Genomic DNA, 18973 nt, shown 5'->3' on the forward strand with positions numbered 1-18973 from the left:
GATGGATGTCTCCCCCTCAACCATTTCACACAGGGATTCACACCTATATGTCGCAGCTCCGGCTACCGTTACTACAGCCGCTGTCGGCTGAAAAACAAACCCTGTGTGTTGAAACGTTTTCCTTAACATGCTTCCCAACTTTATCCATGGGATCTTTGGACGAACTATCCTCGAGGGGAATAGTTGTCCGCTTCGCGAGCGTGGAGTTAGCACCATCCACCTTAGTAACAGTACCCCACAGCTCAAGCTGATAGTCCGGAACGGGGAACAGTTTATTAAAAGGAAGAAAGGGAAAAGGAAGAACCTAATCGCTCCCATTCATTCTTAATATTTGCCATATTAACAGGAACTGGGAAGGCCTGAGGCACCATCTTGTTCTCATATACCTTATCAAGCTTAGGAATCGCGGGCTCTTCTAGAAGTTTCAGTCCCGGGACCTCCAGAGTAGCAGGCACTTTCTGAAAAAAGTGCAAATTTTCAATCCTAAACCTAAAGCCGGAGGTTTAGATGACACGGACTCCGACCCAGAAGGGGCCTCCTCCAAATAATCGGAGTGGGCCTCGTCATCGTATAACACCTCATATTTCCACAGGCGTAAAAACAACCCCAGGGCCGGGCCGCCATGATACGCCCCACGCTTGCGCTTAGCAGAACGTGGTAAGGCATGGATCACTTTCGATACCGCCATTTGCAGTTGATCCGCAAAATCTGACGGCCAACAAATCTCTCCTGCAGGAGTAATGTTTAAACTCTGTGGTGCTGCAATAGGAGATAGATTCAGGGAACGCACCTCACGGAACGGGGACCCATTTAGAGGTGGACGGCTCTGTAGTACTAGACATCCGTTTGCTCTTAGATGTCGTAACTTTTATTAAGGCATGTGGAACATAGTTGAGCAGGCTGATCTACCTCCTCACAATAAACACAGGAATGAGACCTTGTTAAAGAGAGAGTCCTCCATAGCTTGCGCTGTTATTACGAACTAGATTAACTTAATTAATAGGCACCTTTATAACCTCCTATGACCCGGACTACAGAAACCGTTTAGTCTCCTGCGCCGCTGATCAACAGAGGAAGAGAGATAACCACACCCGGTTACATGGAATGCCCCTGCCTAAGAAGAAAACGTGCCAAAAAAAGGCTGTGGAATACTCCTGTAAGTCACCTGCAAGTTCCACACCGTGCCAGAGCCTCATCTCGCACATAACGCAGCAATGGCACAATAAACAATATCATGTATAAACCCCCCTGTTCAATAATCCCCTTTCTAGGAATATTAACCCTTGATTCTTCAAAGATAAAAAGGTGTCACACTGTGACCCTGTCTTCCGTGTTATGTAATAAAAAATGAAATGATTTTACCAGAATCGACGCCGTGGAACAGGAACACGGCCCTTCAAGTGTGACAGGTTAGTAGCTTCACTCCTGACATGGACTTGAGCGTAAAAAGAAGGCAGCGAAACTAGTCAACGCTGATTGCTTGTGGAGCTGTTAATATGAGTCGGGATGGTTTCGCAGAAAGACTCTCCCTGCATCTCCGGACTCTTAACTTTCAACCAGGCTCTCACTGAGGCTGACAGGACTACTTAAAATTCCAGTCCCAATGAGAAAGAGTATTACACTTCATAAGAGACTACTCCGATCTTCAGCACTTCTCTGCCGTCCTTCTGTGACGAAAGGCAAAGAATGACTGGGGGGGGGGATGAGGGAAGTGAGGGAAGTATTTAAAGCCTTTGGCTGGGGTGTCTTTGCCTCCTCCTGGTGGCCAGGTTCTTAATTCCCAACAGTAATGAATGAAGCCGTGGACTCTCCTCCCCTTTAGATGGAAAACAGCAGGACTCTGCAATCGGCTCAAACATGAACAGCCGCTCCGTTCTCTATAGCAAAAACAGAATTTATGCTTACCTGATAAATTACTTTCTCCAACGGTGTGTCCGGTCCACGGCGTCATCCTTACTTGTGGGATATTCTCTTCCCCAACAGGAAATGGCAAAGAGTCCCAGCAAAGCTGGCCATATAGTCCCTCCTAGGCTCCGCCCACCCCAGTCATTCGACCGACGGACAGGAGGAAATATATATAGGAGAAACCATATGGTACCGTGGTGACTGTAGTTAGAGAAAATAATTCATCAGACCTGATTAAAAAACCAGGGCGGGCCGTGGACCGGACACACCGTTGGAGAAAGAAATTTATCAGGCAAGCATAAATTCTGTTTTCTCCAACATTGGTGTGTCCGGTCCACGGCGTCATCCTTACTTGTGGGAACCAATACCAAAGCTTTAGGACACGGATGAAGGGAGGGAGCAATTCAGGTTACCTAAACGGAAGGCTTGCAGAACCTTTCTCCCAAAAATAGCCTCCGAAGAAGCAAAAGTATCAAATTTGTAAAATTTGGCAAAAGTGTGCAGTGAAGACCAAGTCGCTGCCTTACATATCTGGTCAACAGAAGCCTCATTCTTGAAGGCCCATGTGGAAGCCACAGCCCTAGTGGAGTGAGCTGTGATTCTTTCAGGAGGCTGCCGTCCGGCAGTCTCATAAGCCAATCGGATGATGCTTTTAAGCCAAAAAGAAAGAGAGGTAGAAGTCGCTTTTTGACCTCTCCTTTTACCAGAATAGACAACAAACAAAGAAGATGTTTGTCTGAAATCTTTTGTAGCCTCTAAATAGAATTTTAGAGCACGGACTATGTCCAAATTGTGTAACAAACGTTGCTTCTTTGAAACTGGATTCGGACATAAAGAAGGTACAACTATCTCCTGGTTAATATTCTTGTTAGAAACAACCTTCGGAAGAAAACCAGGCTTAGTACGCAAAACCACCTTATCTGCATGGAACACCAGATAGGGCGGAGAACACTGCAGAGCAGATAACTCTGAAACTCTTCTAGCAGAAGAAATAGCAACCAAAAACAAAACTTTCCAAGATAGTAACTTAATATCTATGGAATGTAAAGGTTCAAACGGAACCCCTTGAAGAACTGAAAGAACTAGATTTAAACTCCAGGGAGGAGTCAAAGGTCTGTAAACAGGCTTGATCCTAACCAGAGCCTGAACAAATGCTTGAACATCTGGCACAGCTGCCAGTCTTTTGTGTAGTAAGACAGATAAAGCAGAGATCTGTCCCTTTAGAGAACTTGCAGATAATCCTTTCTCCAAACCTTCTTGTAGAAAGGAGAGAATCTTAGGAATTTTTATCTTATCCCATGGGAATCCTTTGGATTCACACCAACAGATATATTTTTTCCATATTTTATGGTAAATCTTTCTAGTTACCGGTTTTCTGGCCTGAACCAGAGTATCTATCACAGAATCTGAAAACCCACGCTTCGATAGAATCAAGCGTTCAATCTCCAAGCCGTCAGCTGGAGGGAGACCAGATTTGGATGTTCGAATGGACCCTGAACAAGAAGGTCCTGTCTCAAAGGTAGCTTCCATGGTGGAGCCGATGACATATTCACCAGGTCTGCATACCAAGTCCTGCGTGGCCACGCAGGCGCTATCAAGATCACCGAGGCCCTCTCCTGATTGATCCTGGCTACCAGCCTGGGAATGAGAGGAAACGGTGGAAATACATAAGCTAGGTTGAAGGTCCAAGGTGCTACTAGTGCATCTACTAGAGTCGCCTTGGGATCCCTGGATCTGGACCCGTAGCAAGGAACCTTGAAGTTCTGACGAGACGCCATCAGATCCATGTCTGGAATGCCCCATAATTGAGTTATTTGGGCAAAGATCTCCGGATGGAGTTCCCACTCCCCCGGATTGAATGTCTGACTCAGAAAATCCGCCTCCCAGTTTTCCACACCTGGGATGTGGATCGCAGACAGGTGGCAGGAGTGATCCTCCGCCCATTGAATGATCTTGGTCACTTCTTTCATCGCCAGGGAACTCCTTGTTCCCCCCTGATGATTGATATACGCAACGGTCGTCATGTTGTCTGATTGGAACCTTATGAATCTGGCCTTTGCTAGTTGAGGCCAAGCCCTGAGCGCATTGAATATCGCTCTGAGTTCCAGAATGTTTATCGGGAGAAGAGACTCTTCCCGAGACCATAGACCCTGAGCTTTTAGGGATTCCCAGACCGCGCCCCAGCCCACTAGACTGGCGTCGGTCGTGACAATGACCCACTCTGGTCTGCGGAAGCTCATTCCCTGGGACAGATGGTCCAGGGTCAGCCACCAACAGAGTGAATCTCTGGTCTTCTGATCTACTTGAATCATTGGAGACAAGTCTGTATAGTCCCCATTCCACTGTTTGAGCATGCACAGTTGTAATGGTCTTAGATGAATTCGTGCAAAAGGAACTATGTCCATTGTTGCAACCATCAACCCTACTACTTCCATGCACTGCGCTATGGAAGGACGAGGAACAGAATGAAGCACTTGACAAGAGCTTAGAAGTTTTGATTTTCTGACCTCTGTCAGAAAAATCCTCATTTCTAAGGAATCTATTATTGTTCCCAAGAAGGGAACTCTTGTCGACGGAGACAGAGAACTTTTTTCTATGTTCACCTTCCATCCGTGTGATCTGTGAAAGGCTAGAACTATGTCTGTATGAGCCTTTGCTTTTGACAGGGACGACGCTTGTATTAGAATGTCGTCCAAGTAAGGTACTACTGCAATGCCCCTCGGTCTTAGAACCGCTAGAAGGGACCCTAGCACCTTTGTGAAAATCCTTGGAGCAATGGCTAACCCGAATGGGAGGGCCACAAACTGGTAATGCTTGTCCAGAAAAGCGAACCTTAGGAACTGATGATGTTCTTTGTGGATAGGAATATGTAGGTACGCATCCTTTAGATCCACGGTAGTCATAAATTGACTTTCCTGGATAGTGGGTAGAATCGTTCGAATGGTTTCCATCTTGAACGATGGTACCCTGAGAAATTTGTTTAGGATCTTCAAATCCAAAATTGGTCTGAAAGTTCCCTCTTTTTTGGGAACTACGAACAGATTGGAATAAAATCCCATTCCTTGTTCCTTTATTGGAACTGGGTGTATCACTCCCATTTTTAACAGGTCTTCTACACAAAGTAAGAATGCCTGTCTCTTTATTTGGTTTGAGGATAAGTGAGACATGTGGAACCTTCCCCTTGGGGGTAGTTCCTTGAATTCCAGGAGATAACCCTGAGAAACTATTTCTAGCGCCCAGGGATCCTGAACATCTCTTGCCCAAGCCTGAGCAAAGAGAGAGAGTCTGCCCCACACTAGATCCGGTCCCGGATCGGGGGCTACTCCTTCATGCTGTTTTGTTAGCAGCGGCAGGCTTCTTGGCCTGCTTACCCTTGTTCCAGCCTTGCATCGGTTTCCAGGCTGGTTTGGGTTGTGAGGCATTACCCTCTTGCTTAGAGGATGCAGAATTAGAGGCCGGTCCGTTCCTGAAATTGCGAAAGGGACGAAAATTAGACATTTTTAGCCTTGAAAGACCTATCTTGTGGAAGGGCGTGGCCCTTTCCCCCAGTGATGTCTGAAATAATCTCTTTCAATTCTGGTCCAAATAGAGTTTTACCTTTGAAAGGGATGTTAAGCAATTTTTTCTTGGATGACACATCCGCTGACCAAGACTTTAGCCAAAGCGCTCTGCGCGCCACGATAGCAAGCCCTGAATTTTTTGCCGCTAATCTAGCTAATTGCAAAGTGGCATCTAAAATAAAAGAGTTAGCCAATTTAAGTGCGTGAACTCTGTCCATAACCTCCTCATATGGAGTCTCTCTACTGAGCGACTTTTCTAGTTCCTCGAACCAGAACCACGCTGCTGTAGTGACAGGAACAATGCACGAAATTGGTTGTAGAAGGTAACCTTGCTGTACAAAAATCTTTTTAAGCAAACCTTCCAATTTTTTATCCATAGGATCTTTGAAAGCACAACTATCTTCGATAGGAATAGTAGTGCGTTTGTTTAGAGTAGAAACTGCCCCCTCGACCTTAGGGACTGTCTGCCATAAGTCCTTTCTGGGGTCGACCATAGGAAATAATTTCTTAAATATAGGGGGGGGAACAAAAAGGTATGCCGGTCTTTTCCCACTCCTTATTTACTATGTCCGCCACCCGCTTGGGTATAGGAAAAACGTCGGGGTGCACCGGAACCTCTAGGAACTTGTCCATCTTGCATAATTTCTCTGGAATGACCAAGTTGTCACAATCATCCAGAGTAGATAACACCTCCTTAAGCAGTGCGCGGAGATGTTCTAATTTAAATTTAAATGTCACAACATCAGGTTCAGCTTGTTGAGAAATCTTTCCTGAATCTGAGATTTCTCCATCTGACAAAAACCTCCCTCATGGCCCCTTCAGATTGGTGTGAGGGTATGACAGAACAATTATCATCAGCGCCCTCCTGCTCTTCAGTGTTTAAAACAGAGCAATCGCGCTCTCTCTGATAAGTAGGCATTTTGGATAAAATATTTGCTATGGAGTTATCCATTACAGCCGTTAATTGTTGCATGGTAATCAGCATTGGCGCACTAGATGTACTAGGGGCCTCCTGCATGGGCAAAACTGGTGTAGACACAGTAGGAGATGATGTAGTATCATGTTTACTCCCCTCATCTGAGGAATTATCTTGGGCAATTTCATTATCTGTGGCAGTACTGTCCTTACTTTGTTTGGACGCTATGGCACAATTATCACAAATTTAAATGGGGAGACACATTGGCTTTCATACATATAGAACATAGCTTATCTGAAGGTACACACATGTTAAACAGGCTTAAACTTGTCAACAAAGCACAAAAAACGTTTTAAAACAAAACCGTTACTGTCTCTTTAAATTTTAAACAGAAAACACTTTATTACTGAATATGTGAAAAAGTATGAAGGAATTGTTCAAAAATTACCACAGTGTCTTAAAGCATTAATAGTATTGCACACCAAATTTCAGAGCTTTAACCCTTAAAATAACAGAACTGGAGCAGTTTATAAATTTAACCCCTATACAGTCCCAGCTATTGACGCCTTCTAGAAGCTTTTCACACATGCATCTGCATGCCCTGCTCTCAAAAAACAACTGTGCAGTAATGGCGCGAAAATGAGGCTCAGTCTACAACTAGGAAGGCCCCCTGACTGGAAAAGGTGTCTAACACAGTGCCTGCCGTTTAATAAACTCCCCAAGTTTATAAATGCAAATTGTCAGCATAAATATGAATAAAATGCCCAAATAAAGCAATCGATTTAGCCCATAAAAATGTCTACCAGTTTTTTAGCCCATAATAAGCCCTTTATTCTGTTTGTTTGACTAAGAAAATGGCTTACCCCCATGAGGGGAAATGACAGCCTTCCAGCATTACATGGTCTTGTTAGAAATATGGCTAGTCATACCTTAAGCAGAAAAGTCTGCTAACTGCTTCCCCCAACTGAAGTTACTTCATTTCAACAGTCCTATGTGGAAACAGCAATCGATTTTAGTTACTGTCTGCTAAAATCATCTTCCTCTCACAAACAGAAATCTTCATCTTTTTCTGTTTCAGAGTAAATAGTACATACCAGCACTATTTTAAAATAACAAACACTTGATAGAAGAATAAAAACTACATTTAAACACCAAAAAACTCTTAACCATCTCCGTGGAGATGTTGCCTGTGCAACGGCAAAGAGAATGACTGGGGTGGGCGGAGCCTAGGAGGGACTATATGGCCAGCTTTGCTGGGACTCTTTGCCATTTCCTGTTGGGGAAGAGAATATCCCACAAGTAAGGATGACGCCGTGGACCGGACACACCAATGTTGGAGAAAAGAAGCACAGGCAAGTCACATGACCAGCCGAAGGGAACAACGGCTAAAAGAACCGCCACTACCAGCTGAATACAAATGCTTAAAAAGCGTGAAAAAAAATAAATAAATAAAAAAATAAAAAATTCGCTGGAGTAGCATTCTCTCTCTAAGGGAGAATTGACTTAAAATGTAATACTGTTAGAAGCACCAACATATTAACACACATAACCCAATAAAATGAGCCACATCCAAACAGGTAAATCTTTCCCATATCAAGAAAAAAATTATGCACTTACCTGCAATCAAGCTGTCCGGCAGGGAGACAGCTCACAAGGTATGAGAGGACACATTACTCCCTCACAGAGACCTGTAGAAAAAAAGAGAACAGAGTAAACCTACTCTGGCTTTCTATACTAGGGCAGCAATATGTTAGGAAAACGCAGCAAGGCCCACCTTACAAGTTCCTAACGTCTTTAAAGCTAGTAGCCATCTACTGCAGAGATAGACGTTGACTACAGCTATATCCAAAATCTTGCTTGTAGCAAAAAGAAATCCAATTTTCTTCAGACACCAAAACTTTACCTTCATTAACAGAGGCAAAGAGAATGACTGGGGATTATGGGTAGAGGAGTGACACTTACAAGCTTTGCTGTGGTGCTCTTTGCCTCCTCCTGCTGGCCATGAGTGATATTTCCACTAGTAATTGATGACGCTGTCGACTCTCCATATCTTAGGAAAGAAATAATATTTTTAAAATATTTACCTTGCTTTTCTCTGCTTTAGTGGTTGCCTGTTTAGCACTCTCTTGGCACAGCTGCTCATATTCATGTTCTCCTTTAAACGGTACTATACTCTTCTCAAATATCCAAGCTCTTTCAGGGGCATTCCCAAAAAACTGCACATGATACTGACGTGCACTCTTTCTTTGCCCTGAAAAAGACATTAAAATACACGTTAAAAACATGGATACAGTCAGTATGGCATTTACATGTTAACACATCTTGTGTTTGGTGAGTCAATATTTCAGATGAGTATTATGGTAGTAAAAAAGTATATTTTCTTATTCAATTCTCAGTTTCATTTACCAAACTCTGCTAATATACATATACCACATTCTGTGTAAAATACATACAATAATTAACATCTGTTCAATCTAAAAGAAGAAATTATAAATGTAATTTAGTTTGACTTCCTGGGGGGGGGGGGGGGGGGGATCTTTGCCTGAATAAAACCAGTTTTGTTTCTCTTGTGATGAGGGATATGCACTTATTTGCATGAAGCTAAGGCAAAACAAAATTTATGCTTACCTGATAAATTTCTTTTTGCGATGTACCGAGTCCACGGATTCATCCTTACTTGTGGGATATTATCCTTCCTAACAGGAAGTGGCAAAGAGAGCACCACAGCAGAGCTGTCTATACAGCTTCCCCCTTAACTCCACCCCCAGTCATTCGACCGAAGGCCAAGGAAGAAAAAGGAGAAACTATAAGGTGCAGAGGTGACTGAAGTTTTTAATAAAAAATACCATCTGTCTTGAATAGACAGGGCGGGCCGTGGATTCGGTACATCGCAAAAGAAAGAAATTTATCAAGTAAGCATAAATATTGTTTTCTTTTCCATGATGTACCGAGTCCATGGATTCATCCTTACTTGTAGGATACCAATACCAAAGCTTTAGGACACGGATGAAGGGAGGGACAAGACAGGAACCTAAACAGAAGGCACCACTGCTTGAAGAACATTTCTCCCAAAAATAGCCTCCGAAGAAGCAAAAGTATCAAATTTGTAAAATTTTGAAAAGGTATTGAGCGAAGACCAAGTCGCAGCCTTACAAATCTGTTCAACAGAAGCATTTTTAAAAGCCCATGTGGAAGCCACCGCTCTAGAAGAATGAGCTGTAATACTTCCAGGAGGCTGCTATCCCACAGTCTCATAAGCCAAACGGATGATTCTTTTCAGCCAAAAGGAAAGAGAAGTCGCCGTAGCCTTTTGACCCCTACGCTTTCCAGAATAGACAACAAACAAAGAATATGTTTGACGAAAATCTTTGGTTGTCTGCAATTAAAATTTCAAAGCACGAACCACGTCCAAGTTGTGCAACAGACGTTCCTTCTTACAACAATGATTAGGACACAGAAGGAACAACAATTTCCTGATTGATATTCCTGTTAGTAACAACCTTAGGTAGGAACCCAGGCTTGGTACGTAAAACCACCTTATCAGCATGGAAAACAAGATAAGGCGAATCACATTGTAATGCAGATAGTTCAGAAACTCTTCGAGCTGAAGAGATAGCAACTAGGAACAAAACTTTCCAAGATAAAAGCTTAATATCTATGGAATGCATGGGTTCAAACGGAACCCCCCGAAGAACTTTAAGAACTAAATTTAGACTCAATGGCGGAGCAACAGGTTTAAACACAGGCTTAATACTAGTTAAAGCCTGACAAAAAGCCAGAACGTCTGGAACATCTGCCAGACGCTTATGCAACAGGACAGAGCAGATATCTGTCCTTTTAGGGAACTAGCTGACAATACTTTCTCCAATCCCTCTTGGAGAAAAAGACAAAATCCTAGGAATCCTGATTTTACTCCAGGAGAAGCCTTTGGATTCGCACCAAAAAAAAGATATTTACGCCATATCTTATGATAGATTTTCCTGGTAACAGGCTTTCGAGCCTGAATCAAGGTATCTGACACCGACTCAGAGAAACCCCGCTTTGATAGAATCAAGCGTTCAATCTCCAAGCAGTCAGTTGCAGAGAAATTAGATTTGGATGCTTGAATGAACCTTGAAGGAGAAGGTCCCGTCTCAGTCCATGGTGGCAGAGATGACATGACCATCAGGTCTGCATACCAAGTCCTGCGTGGCCGAAGCTCTCTACTGTTTGATTCTGGCAATCAAACAAGGAAGGAGAGGAAATGGTGGAAACACATAAGCCAGGTTGAACGACCAGGGTACTGCTAGAACATCTATCAGTACTGCCTGAGGATCCCTTGACCTGGATCCGTAATGAGGAAGTTTGGCATTCTGAAAGACGCCATCAGATCCAATTCTGGTGTGCCCCATAGCCGAACCAGTTGAGCAAACACCTACGGATGGAGTTCCCACTCCGCCGGATGAAAAGTCTGACGACTTAGAAAATCTGCCTCCCAGTTCTCTACTCCTGGGACATAGATCGCTGACAGATGGCAAGAGTGATCCTCTGCCAATCGGATTATCCTGGAAACTTCTATCATCGCTAAGGAACTCTGATGACTGATATAAGCCACAGTCGTGATGTTGTCCGACTGAAACCTGATGAATCTGGCCGAAGCCAGCTGAGGCCATGCCTGGAGAGCATTGAATATCGCTCTTAATTCCAGAATATTTATCGGTAGGAGAGCCTCCTCCCGAGTCCACAAACCCTGTGCTTTCAGGGAATTCCAGACTGCACCCCAGCCCAGAAGGCTGGCGTCTGTTGTCACTATAACCCAATCTGGCCTGCGGAAACACATTCCCTGGGACAGATGATCCTGTGACAACCACCAAAGAAGAGAGTCTCTGGTCTCTTGATCCAGATTTATCTGAGGAGATAAATCCGCATAATCCAAATTCCACTGACTGAGCATGCATAGTTGCAGTGGTCTGAGATGCAAGCGAGCAAACAGAACTATGTCCATTGCGAGGGGGGAAAGAGAACTCTTTTTTTACATTCACCTTCCACCCATGAGATCTTAGAAAGGCCAACACTAAGTTCGTGTGAGACTTGGCTAGTTGAAAAGTCGACGCTTGAATTAGAATGTCATCTAGATAAGGCGCCACTGCTATGCCCCGCGGCCTTAGTACCACCAGAAGGGACCCTAGCACCTTTGTGAAGATTTGTGGCGCCGTGGCCAACCCAAAAGGAAGAGCCACAAACTGATAATGCTTATCCAGAAAGGCGAACCTGAGGAACTGGTGATGATCTTTGTGGATAGGAATGTGTAGATATGCATCCTTTAAGTCCACGGTGGTCATATATTGACCCTCCTGGATCAATGGTAAGATAGTCCGAATGGTCTCCATCTTGAAAGATGGGACTCTTAGGAATTGGTTTAGGATCTTGAGATCTAGAATTGGTCTGAAAGTTACCTCTTTCTTGGGACCCACAAACAGATTGGAGTAGAACCCCTGCCCCTGCTCTGCTTTTGGAACTGGCAGATAACTCCCATGGTAAAGGGGTCTTCTACACAGCGTAAGAACGCCTCTCTTTTTGTCGGGTTTACAGACAATTGAGAAAGATGGAACCTCCCCCTTGGAGAAGAATCCTTGAAATCTAGAAGGTATCCCTGGGTTACAATTTCTACTGCCCAGGAATCCTGAACGTCTCTTCCCAGGCCTGAGCAAAGAGAGAGTCTGCCCCCTACTAGATCCGGTCCCGGATCGGAGGCTACTCCTTCATGCTGACTTAGTGGCAGCAGCAGGCTTTTTGGCCTGCTTACCCTTGTTCCAAGCCTGATTAGGTCTCCAGGTTGGCTTGGATTGAGCAAAGTTCCCCTCTTGCTTTGCAGCAGAGGAAGTGGGACCACTCTAAGTTTCGAAAGGAACAAATTATTTTGTTTGGTCCTTGTCTTATTTGACTTATCTTGAGGGAGGGCATGACCCTTCCCTCCAGTAATGTCTGAAATGATCTCTTTAAGTGCAGGCCTGAATAGGGTCTTACCTTTGAAAGGGATGGACAAAAGCTTAGATTTAGACGACACATCAGCCGACCAGGACTTAAGCCATAACGCTCTACGTGCTAAAATGGCAAAACCTGAATTCTTTGCCGCTAACTTAGCAAGATGAAAAGCGGCGTCTGTAATAAAAGAATTAGCTAACTTAAGAGCCTTAATTCTGTCCAGAATATCATCTAGTGGGGTCTCCATCTGAAGATCCTTCTAGAGCCTCAAACCAAAAGGCAGCTGCAGTGGTTACAGGAACAATGCACGCTATAGGTTGAAGAAGAAAACCTTGATGAACAAAAAATTTCTTTAGGAGACCCTCTAACTTTTTATCCATAGGATCAATGAAAGCACAACTGTCTTCAATAGGTATAGTTGTACGCTTAGCCAGAGTAGAAATAGCTCCCTCCACCTTAGGGACCGTCTGCCATTAGTCCCTTTATGGTGTCAGATATGGGAAACTGTCTTAAAAACAGGAGGGGGAGCGAACGGAATACCTGGTCTATCCCACTCCTTAGTAACAATGTCCGAAATCCTCATAGGGACCGGAAAAACATCAGTGTAAACAGGAACCTCTAAAAATTGGTCCATTTTACACAATTTCTCTGGAACTACAATAGGGTCACAATCATCCAGAGTCGCTAAAACCTCCCTGAGCAATAAGCGGAGGTGCTCTAGCTTAAATTTAAATGCCGTCATATCTGAATCTGTCTGAGGGAACATCTTTCCTGAATCAGAAATCTCTCACTCAGATAGCAAATCCCTCATCCCTACCTCAGAACATTGTTAGGGAATATCGGATACGGCTACTAAAGCGTCAGAAGGCTCAGCATTTGATCTTAACCCAGAGCTACTGCACTTCCCTTGTAACCCTGGCAGCTTAGATAAAACTTCTGTGAGGGTAGTATTCATAAATAAAGCCATATCTTTCAAGGTGAAAGAATTAGACGCACTAGAAGTACTTGGCGTCGCTTGTGCGGGCGTTACTGGTTGTGACACTTGGGGAGAACTAGAGGGCAAAACCTGATTTCCTTCTGTCTGAGAATCATCTAATGCCAAAATTTTATAAGTCAAAATATGCTGTTTGCAATTTATAGACATATCAGTACAAGTGGGACACATTCTAAGAGGGACCCTCAAACAAATGTCCCATCAGAATAAAAAAAGTTACTCCCAGAACACACAAACGTTTGCCCAATCTCTCATATACAAACTGAGTGCCCAAAAATTTAGTCCTTTATGCAAGCTAGTAAAGCCTCTTATAACACTAGTATTACTGCTTCCCCTTCCCCTAATGGGGATACTGTCAGCCTTTCTGAGTTAACACAGTCTCTGCAGAAAAAATGACTGAACATACCTCATTGCTGTATAGCAAGAAACCGTTCCTCACACTGAAGTTTTCCTGTACTCCTCAGCTTCTGTGGGAACAGCAGTGGACCTTAGTTACAAATGCTAAGATCATAATCCTCCAGGCAGAAATCTTCATCTATGTCCTGCCTGAGAGTAAATAGTACAACACCGGTACCATTTAAAAATAAACTCTTGATTGTAGATAAAATAAAACTAACAGTTTAACACCTCTTTCACTTTACCCTTCCTGCTTAGAGACGGCAAAGAGAATGACTGGGCGGTGGAGTTAAGGGGGAGCTATATAGACAGCTCTGCTGTGGTGCTCTCTTTGCCACTTCCTGTTAGGAAGGATAATATCCCACAAGTAAGGATGAATCCGTGGACTCGGTACATCATGAAAAAGAAAAATCCATATGAGCCAGCAAGGATTAGCAATTCGTACAAAACCAAATACTTAACCTAAAAAATAATGTTATATAATTCTGCACATAGTGCAGAATTATATAACATTATAGGAGTGCTAGCTTTATAAAACCCAATATATCCAGTAAATTTTTGTTTTCCAGACCCACCCCTCTGTGCTCTGAGCGGGTCTGGTTTTCCCTCAGAGCGCATCTGGCCAGCTGTCTAGTAACAGCCCGGCCCGACCACGCCATTACACTCAATGCAGCTCGCTCCAGAAAACCACGTTTGTTTAGAAAAGTTTACTGGATATATTAGGTTTTATAAAGCTAGCACTCATGTTTTATATAATTCTGCACTAAGTTATATAACTTTTTTTAGGTTTACTGCCCCTTTAATGCTGCTCTTTTATATGCATTATAGAATATAGGGTTGCACCTAGTATTGTACCGATACCAAGTACTTGTACTCATGCAAATGCTCTGATACTTAAAGGGACACTGAACCCAAATGAATCTGTCTGAGGGAACATCTTTCCTGAATCAGAAATCTCTCACTCAGATAGCAAATCCCTCATCCCTACCTCAGAACATTGTTAGGGAATATCGGATACGGCTACTAAAGCGTCAGAAGGCTCAGCATTTGATCTTAACCCAGAGCTACTGCACTTCCCTTGCAACCCTGAAAGAGCGCATCTGGCCAGCTGTCTAGTAACAGCCCGGCCCGACCACGCCATTACACTCAATGCAGCTCGCTCCAGAAAACCACGTTTGTTTAGAAAAGTTTACTGGATATATTAGGTTTTATAAAGCTAGCACTCATATGTGCACTATGTGCAGAATTATATAACTTTTTTTAGGTTTACTGGCCCTTTAATGCTGCTCTTTTATATGCATTATAGAATATAGGGTTGCACCTAGTATCGGTACCGATACCAAGTACTTGTACTCATGCAAATTTGGGTTCAGGGAAACTGAACCCAAATTTTTTTCTTTTGTTATTCAGAAAGAGCATGCAATTTTAAGCAACTTTTTAATTTACTCCTATAATCAATTTTTCTTCGTTCTCTTGCTATTATTATTTGAAAAAGAAGGCATCTAAGCTTTTTTTTGGTTTTAGTACTCTGGACAGGACTTTTTTATTGGTGGATGAATTTATCCACCAATCAGCAAGGACAACCCAGGTTGTTCACCAAAAATGGGCCGGCATCTAAACTTACATTCTTGCATTTCAAATAAAGATACTAAGAGAATGAAGACAATTTGATAATAGGAGTAAATTAAAAAGTTGCTTAAAATTTCATGCTCAATCTGAATCACGAAAGAAAATGTTTGGGTACAGTGTCCCTTTAAACAGATACCTCCTTGATTTTAAATGGGTTAATCATTCCCTAAAATATCTAGGAATACAAATCACAGACACCATAGAAACATTGTATAAAGCAAACTACATCCCAATTTACAAAACTATAAGAAGAGATATATTGAAATGGAAGAAAGGAAACTTTTCTTGGTATGGCAGATTATCAGACATTAAAATGAATGTCCTACCAAGACAGTTTTATCTATTTAGAGCTTTACCTATTAAAATCCCAATAAAAGAGCTTGAAGAACTACAATCTGAAATTATTAAATTTATAAGAGGACATAAAACAGCTAGAATAGCTGCTCATATTTAAAAACAACACAAGCTATTAGGAGGTGTAGGAGTCCCTAATCTTAGAGATTATTATCATGCTGCCAGACTGGCACAAAATGCTCTTTTATGTAAAGATTGCCAGGGGATGACATGGCCAGGTATTGAAGCGGATATTGGAAGACTAAGCACTCCGGGAGATATATTATGGAAACCCTCAGATCCAAAAGACCAGAAGAAAATTAAACTAAAAACTACAGAAGATTCTAAGCTTATGTGGAGGTCACTAACGCATACAATGAAATTACTCTCGCCACACACTATTATAATACCTCTAAGTAAACTACTCCCAAAAGAATTTCAAAAACAAATAGATAAGTGGGGAAATAAAGGCCTCTATAGGGTAGCTGATTTCCTAGACAATGGGAAGTTGTTGACATTTACACAATTAAGAGATAAAATACACCCAAATACATTGCACTGGTTTTTATATCTCCAAATTTCCCATGCTATAAATACATATAGACTAGGCAGCATCCCAGCTTGCCCAAAAACAAAATTTATGCTTACCTGATAAATTTATTTCTCTTGTGGTGTATCCAGTCCACGGATCATTAATTACTTGTGGAATATTCTCCTTCTCAACAGGAAGCTGCAAGAGGATCACCCACAGCAGAGCTGTCTATATAGCTCCTCCTCTAACTGCCACTACCAGTCATTCGACCGAAGACAAGCAAAAGGAGAAACCATAGGGTGCAGTGGTGACTGTAGTTTAAAAATAAAACACACCTGCCTTAAAATGACAGGGCGGCCGTGGACTGGATACACCACAAGAGAAATAAATCTATCAGGTAAGCATAAATTTTGTTTTCTCTTGTAAGGTGTATCCAGTCCACGGATCATCCATTACTTGTGGGATACCAATACCAAAGCTATAGGACACGGATGAAGGGAGGGACAAGGCAGGTGCTTAAACGGAAGGCATCACTGCCTGCAAAACCTCTCTCCCTAAAATAGCCTCCGAAGAAGCAAAAGTATCAAATTTATAGAATTTTGAAAAAGTATGAAGCGAAGACCAAGTCGCCGCCTTACAAATCTGTTCAACAGAAGCCTCATTCTTAAAAGCCCATGTGGAAGCTACCGCTCTAGTAGAATGAGCTGTAATCCTTTCAGGAGGCTGCTGGCCAGCAGTCTCATAAGCTAAGCGTATTATACTCCTTAGCCAAAAAGAAAGAAGTTGACGAAGCCTTTTGGCCTCTCCTCTGTCCAGAGTAGACAACAAACAATGCAGATGTTTAACGAAAATCTTTAGTAGCTTGTAAATAAAACTTTAAAGCACGAACCACGTCAAGATTGTGTAAAAGACGTAGAGAAGGATTAGGACACAGTGACGGTACAACAATCTCCTGATTGATATTTTTATTAGATACCACCTTAGGTAGAAAACCAGGTTTGGTACGTAACACTACCTTATCGGAATGAAAAATGAGATAAGGAGAATCACATAAAGCAGATAACTCAGAAACTCTTCGAGCCGAGGAGATAGCTACTAAAAACAAAACTTTCCAAGATAAGAGCTTAATATCTATGGAATGCAAAGGTTCAAACGGAACCCCTTGAAGAACCTTAAGAACTAAATTTAAACTCCAAGGTAGAGCAACAGGTTTAAACACAGGCTTAATTCTGACTAAAGCCTGAAAAAACGCCTGCACGTCTGGAACCTCAGCCAGACGTTTGTGCAAAAGAATAGACAGAGCAGAAATCTGTCCCTTTAAGGAACTGGCTGACAAACCCTTCTCCAATCCATCTTGGAGAAAAGATAATATCCTAGGAATCCTGACCTTACTCCATGAGTAACCCTTGGATTCACACCAATGAAGATATTTACACCATATCTTATGATAGATTTTCCTGGTGACAGGCTTTCGCGCCTGTATTAAGGTATCAATGACCTACTTGGAGAAACCACGCTTTGATAAAATCAAGCTTTCAATCTCCAGGAAGTCAGCCTCAGAGAAATTAGATTTGGATGGTTGAAAGGACCCTGAAGTAGAAGGTCCTGTCTCAGCGGCAGAGTCCATGGTGGAAAGGATGACATGTCCACCAGATCTGCATACCAAGTCCTGCATGGCCACGCAGGTGCTATCAAAATCACAGATGCTCTCTCCTGCTTGATCTTGGCAATCAGACGAGGGAGGAGAGGAAACGGTGGAAACACATAAGCCAGGTTGAAGGACCAAGGCGCTGCTAGAGCATCTATCAGCGCTGCCTTGGGATCCCTGGACCTGGATCCGTAACAAGGAAGCTTGGCGTTCTGGCGAGACGCCATGAGATCCAGTTCTGGTTTGCCCCAACGTTGAATCAACTGTGCAAACACCTTCACAAGAGTGAATCTCTGCCCAACGAATTATCTTTGAAACCTCCAACATCGCTAGGGAACTCCTTGTTCCCCCTTGATGGTTGATGTAAGCTACAGCCGTGATTATGTCCGACTGAAATCTGATGACCCTCACTGCCGCTAGCTGAGGCCAAGCCTGAAGAGCATTGAATATCGCTCTTAGTTCCAGAATGTTTATCGGAAGAAGAGCCTCCTCCTGAGTCCATGACCCCTGAGCCTTCAGAGAGTTCCAGACTGCCCCCCCAGCCCAGAAGGCTGGCATCTGTTACTATTGTCCAATCTGGCCTGCGGAAGGTCATACCTTTGGACAGATGGACCCGAGATAGCCACCAGAGAAGAGAATCCCTGGTCTCTTGATCCACATTTAGTAGAGGGGACAAATCTGTGTAATCCCCATTCCACTGACTGAGCATGCAGAGTTGCAGCGGTCTGAGATGTAGGCGGGCAAACGGCACTATGTCCATTGCCGCTACCATTAAGCCGATTACTTCCATGCACTGAGCCACCGAAGGGCGAGAAGTAGAATAAAGAACACGGCCGGAATTTAGAAGTTTTGACAACCTGGCCTCTGTCAGGTAAATCCTCATTTCTACAGAATCTATCAGAGTTCCCAGGAAGGAAACTCTTGTGAGAGGGGATAGAGAACTCTTCTTTTCGTTCACTTTCCACCAATGAGACCTCAGGAATCCCAGAACAATGTCCGTATGGCAATTTGGAAATTCGACGCCTGTATCAGAATGTCGGCTAAGTAAGGGGCTACTGCTATGCCCCGCGGCCTTAGGACCACCAGAAGTGACCCC

General features: G+C 43.2%; 1 protein-coding gene across 3 annotated transcripts in view; it reads right to left on the reverse strand.

The window, feature by feature from the left end:
* LOC128650345 (histone-lysine N-methyltransferase NSD2) overlaps positions 1–18973 on the reverse strand; it is a 448512-nt gene that overhangs the window by 345995 nt on the left and 83544 nt on the right. For all 3 annotated transcript variants that reach the window (XM_053704216.1, XM_053704217.1, XM_053704218.1), the window contains one exon: positions 8466–8632. In XM_053704216.1, coding sequence (XP_053560191.1) covers positions 8466–8632 — 167 coding nt within the window. The remainder of the gene's footprint in view (positions 1–8465; positions 8633–18973) is intronic.

This window comes from Bombina bombina, chromosome 2 (assembly GCF_027579735.1).
Source record: "Bombina bombina isolate aBomBom1 chromosome 2, aBomBom1.pri, whole genome shotgun sequence".
In the NCBI taxonomy this organism is placed as follows: Eukaryota; Metazoa; Chordata; class Amphibia; order Anura; family Bombinatoridae; genus Bombina; species Bombina bombina.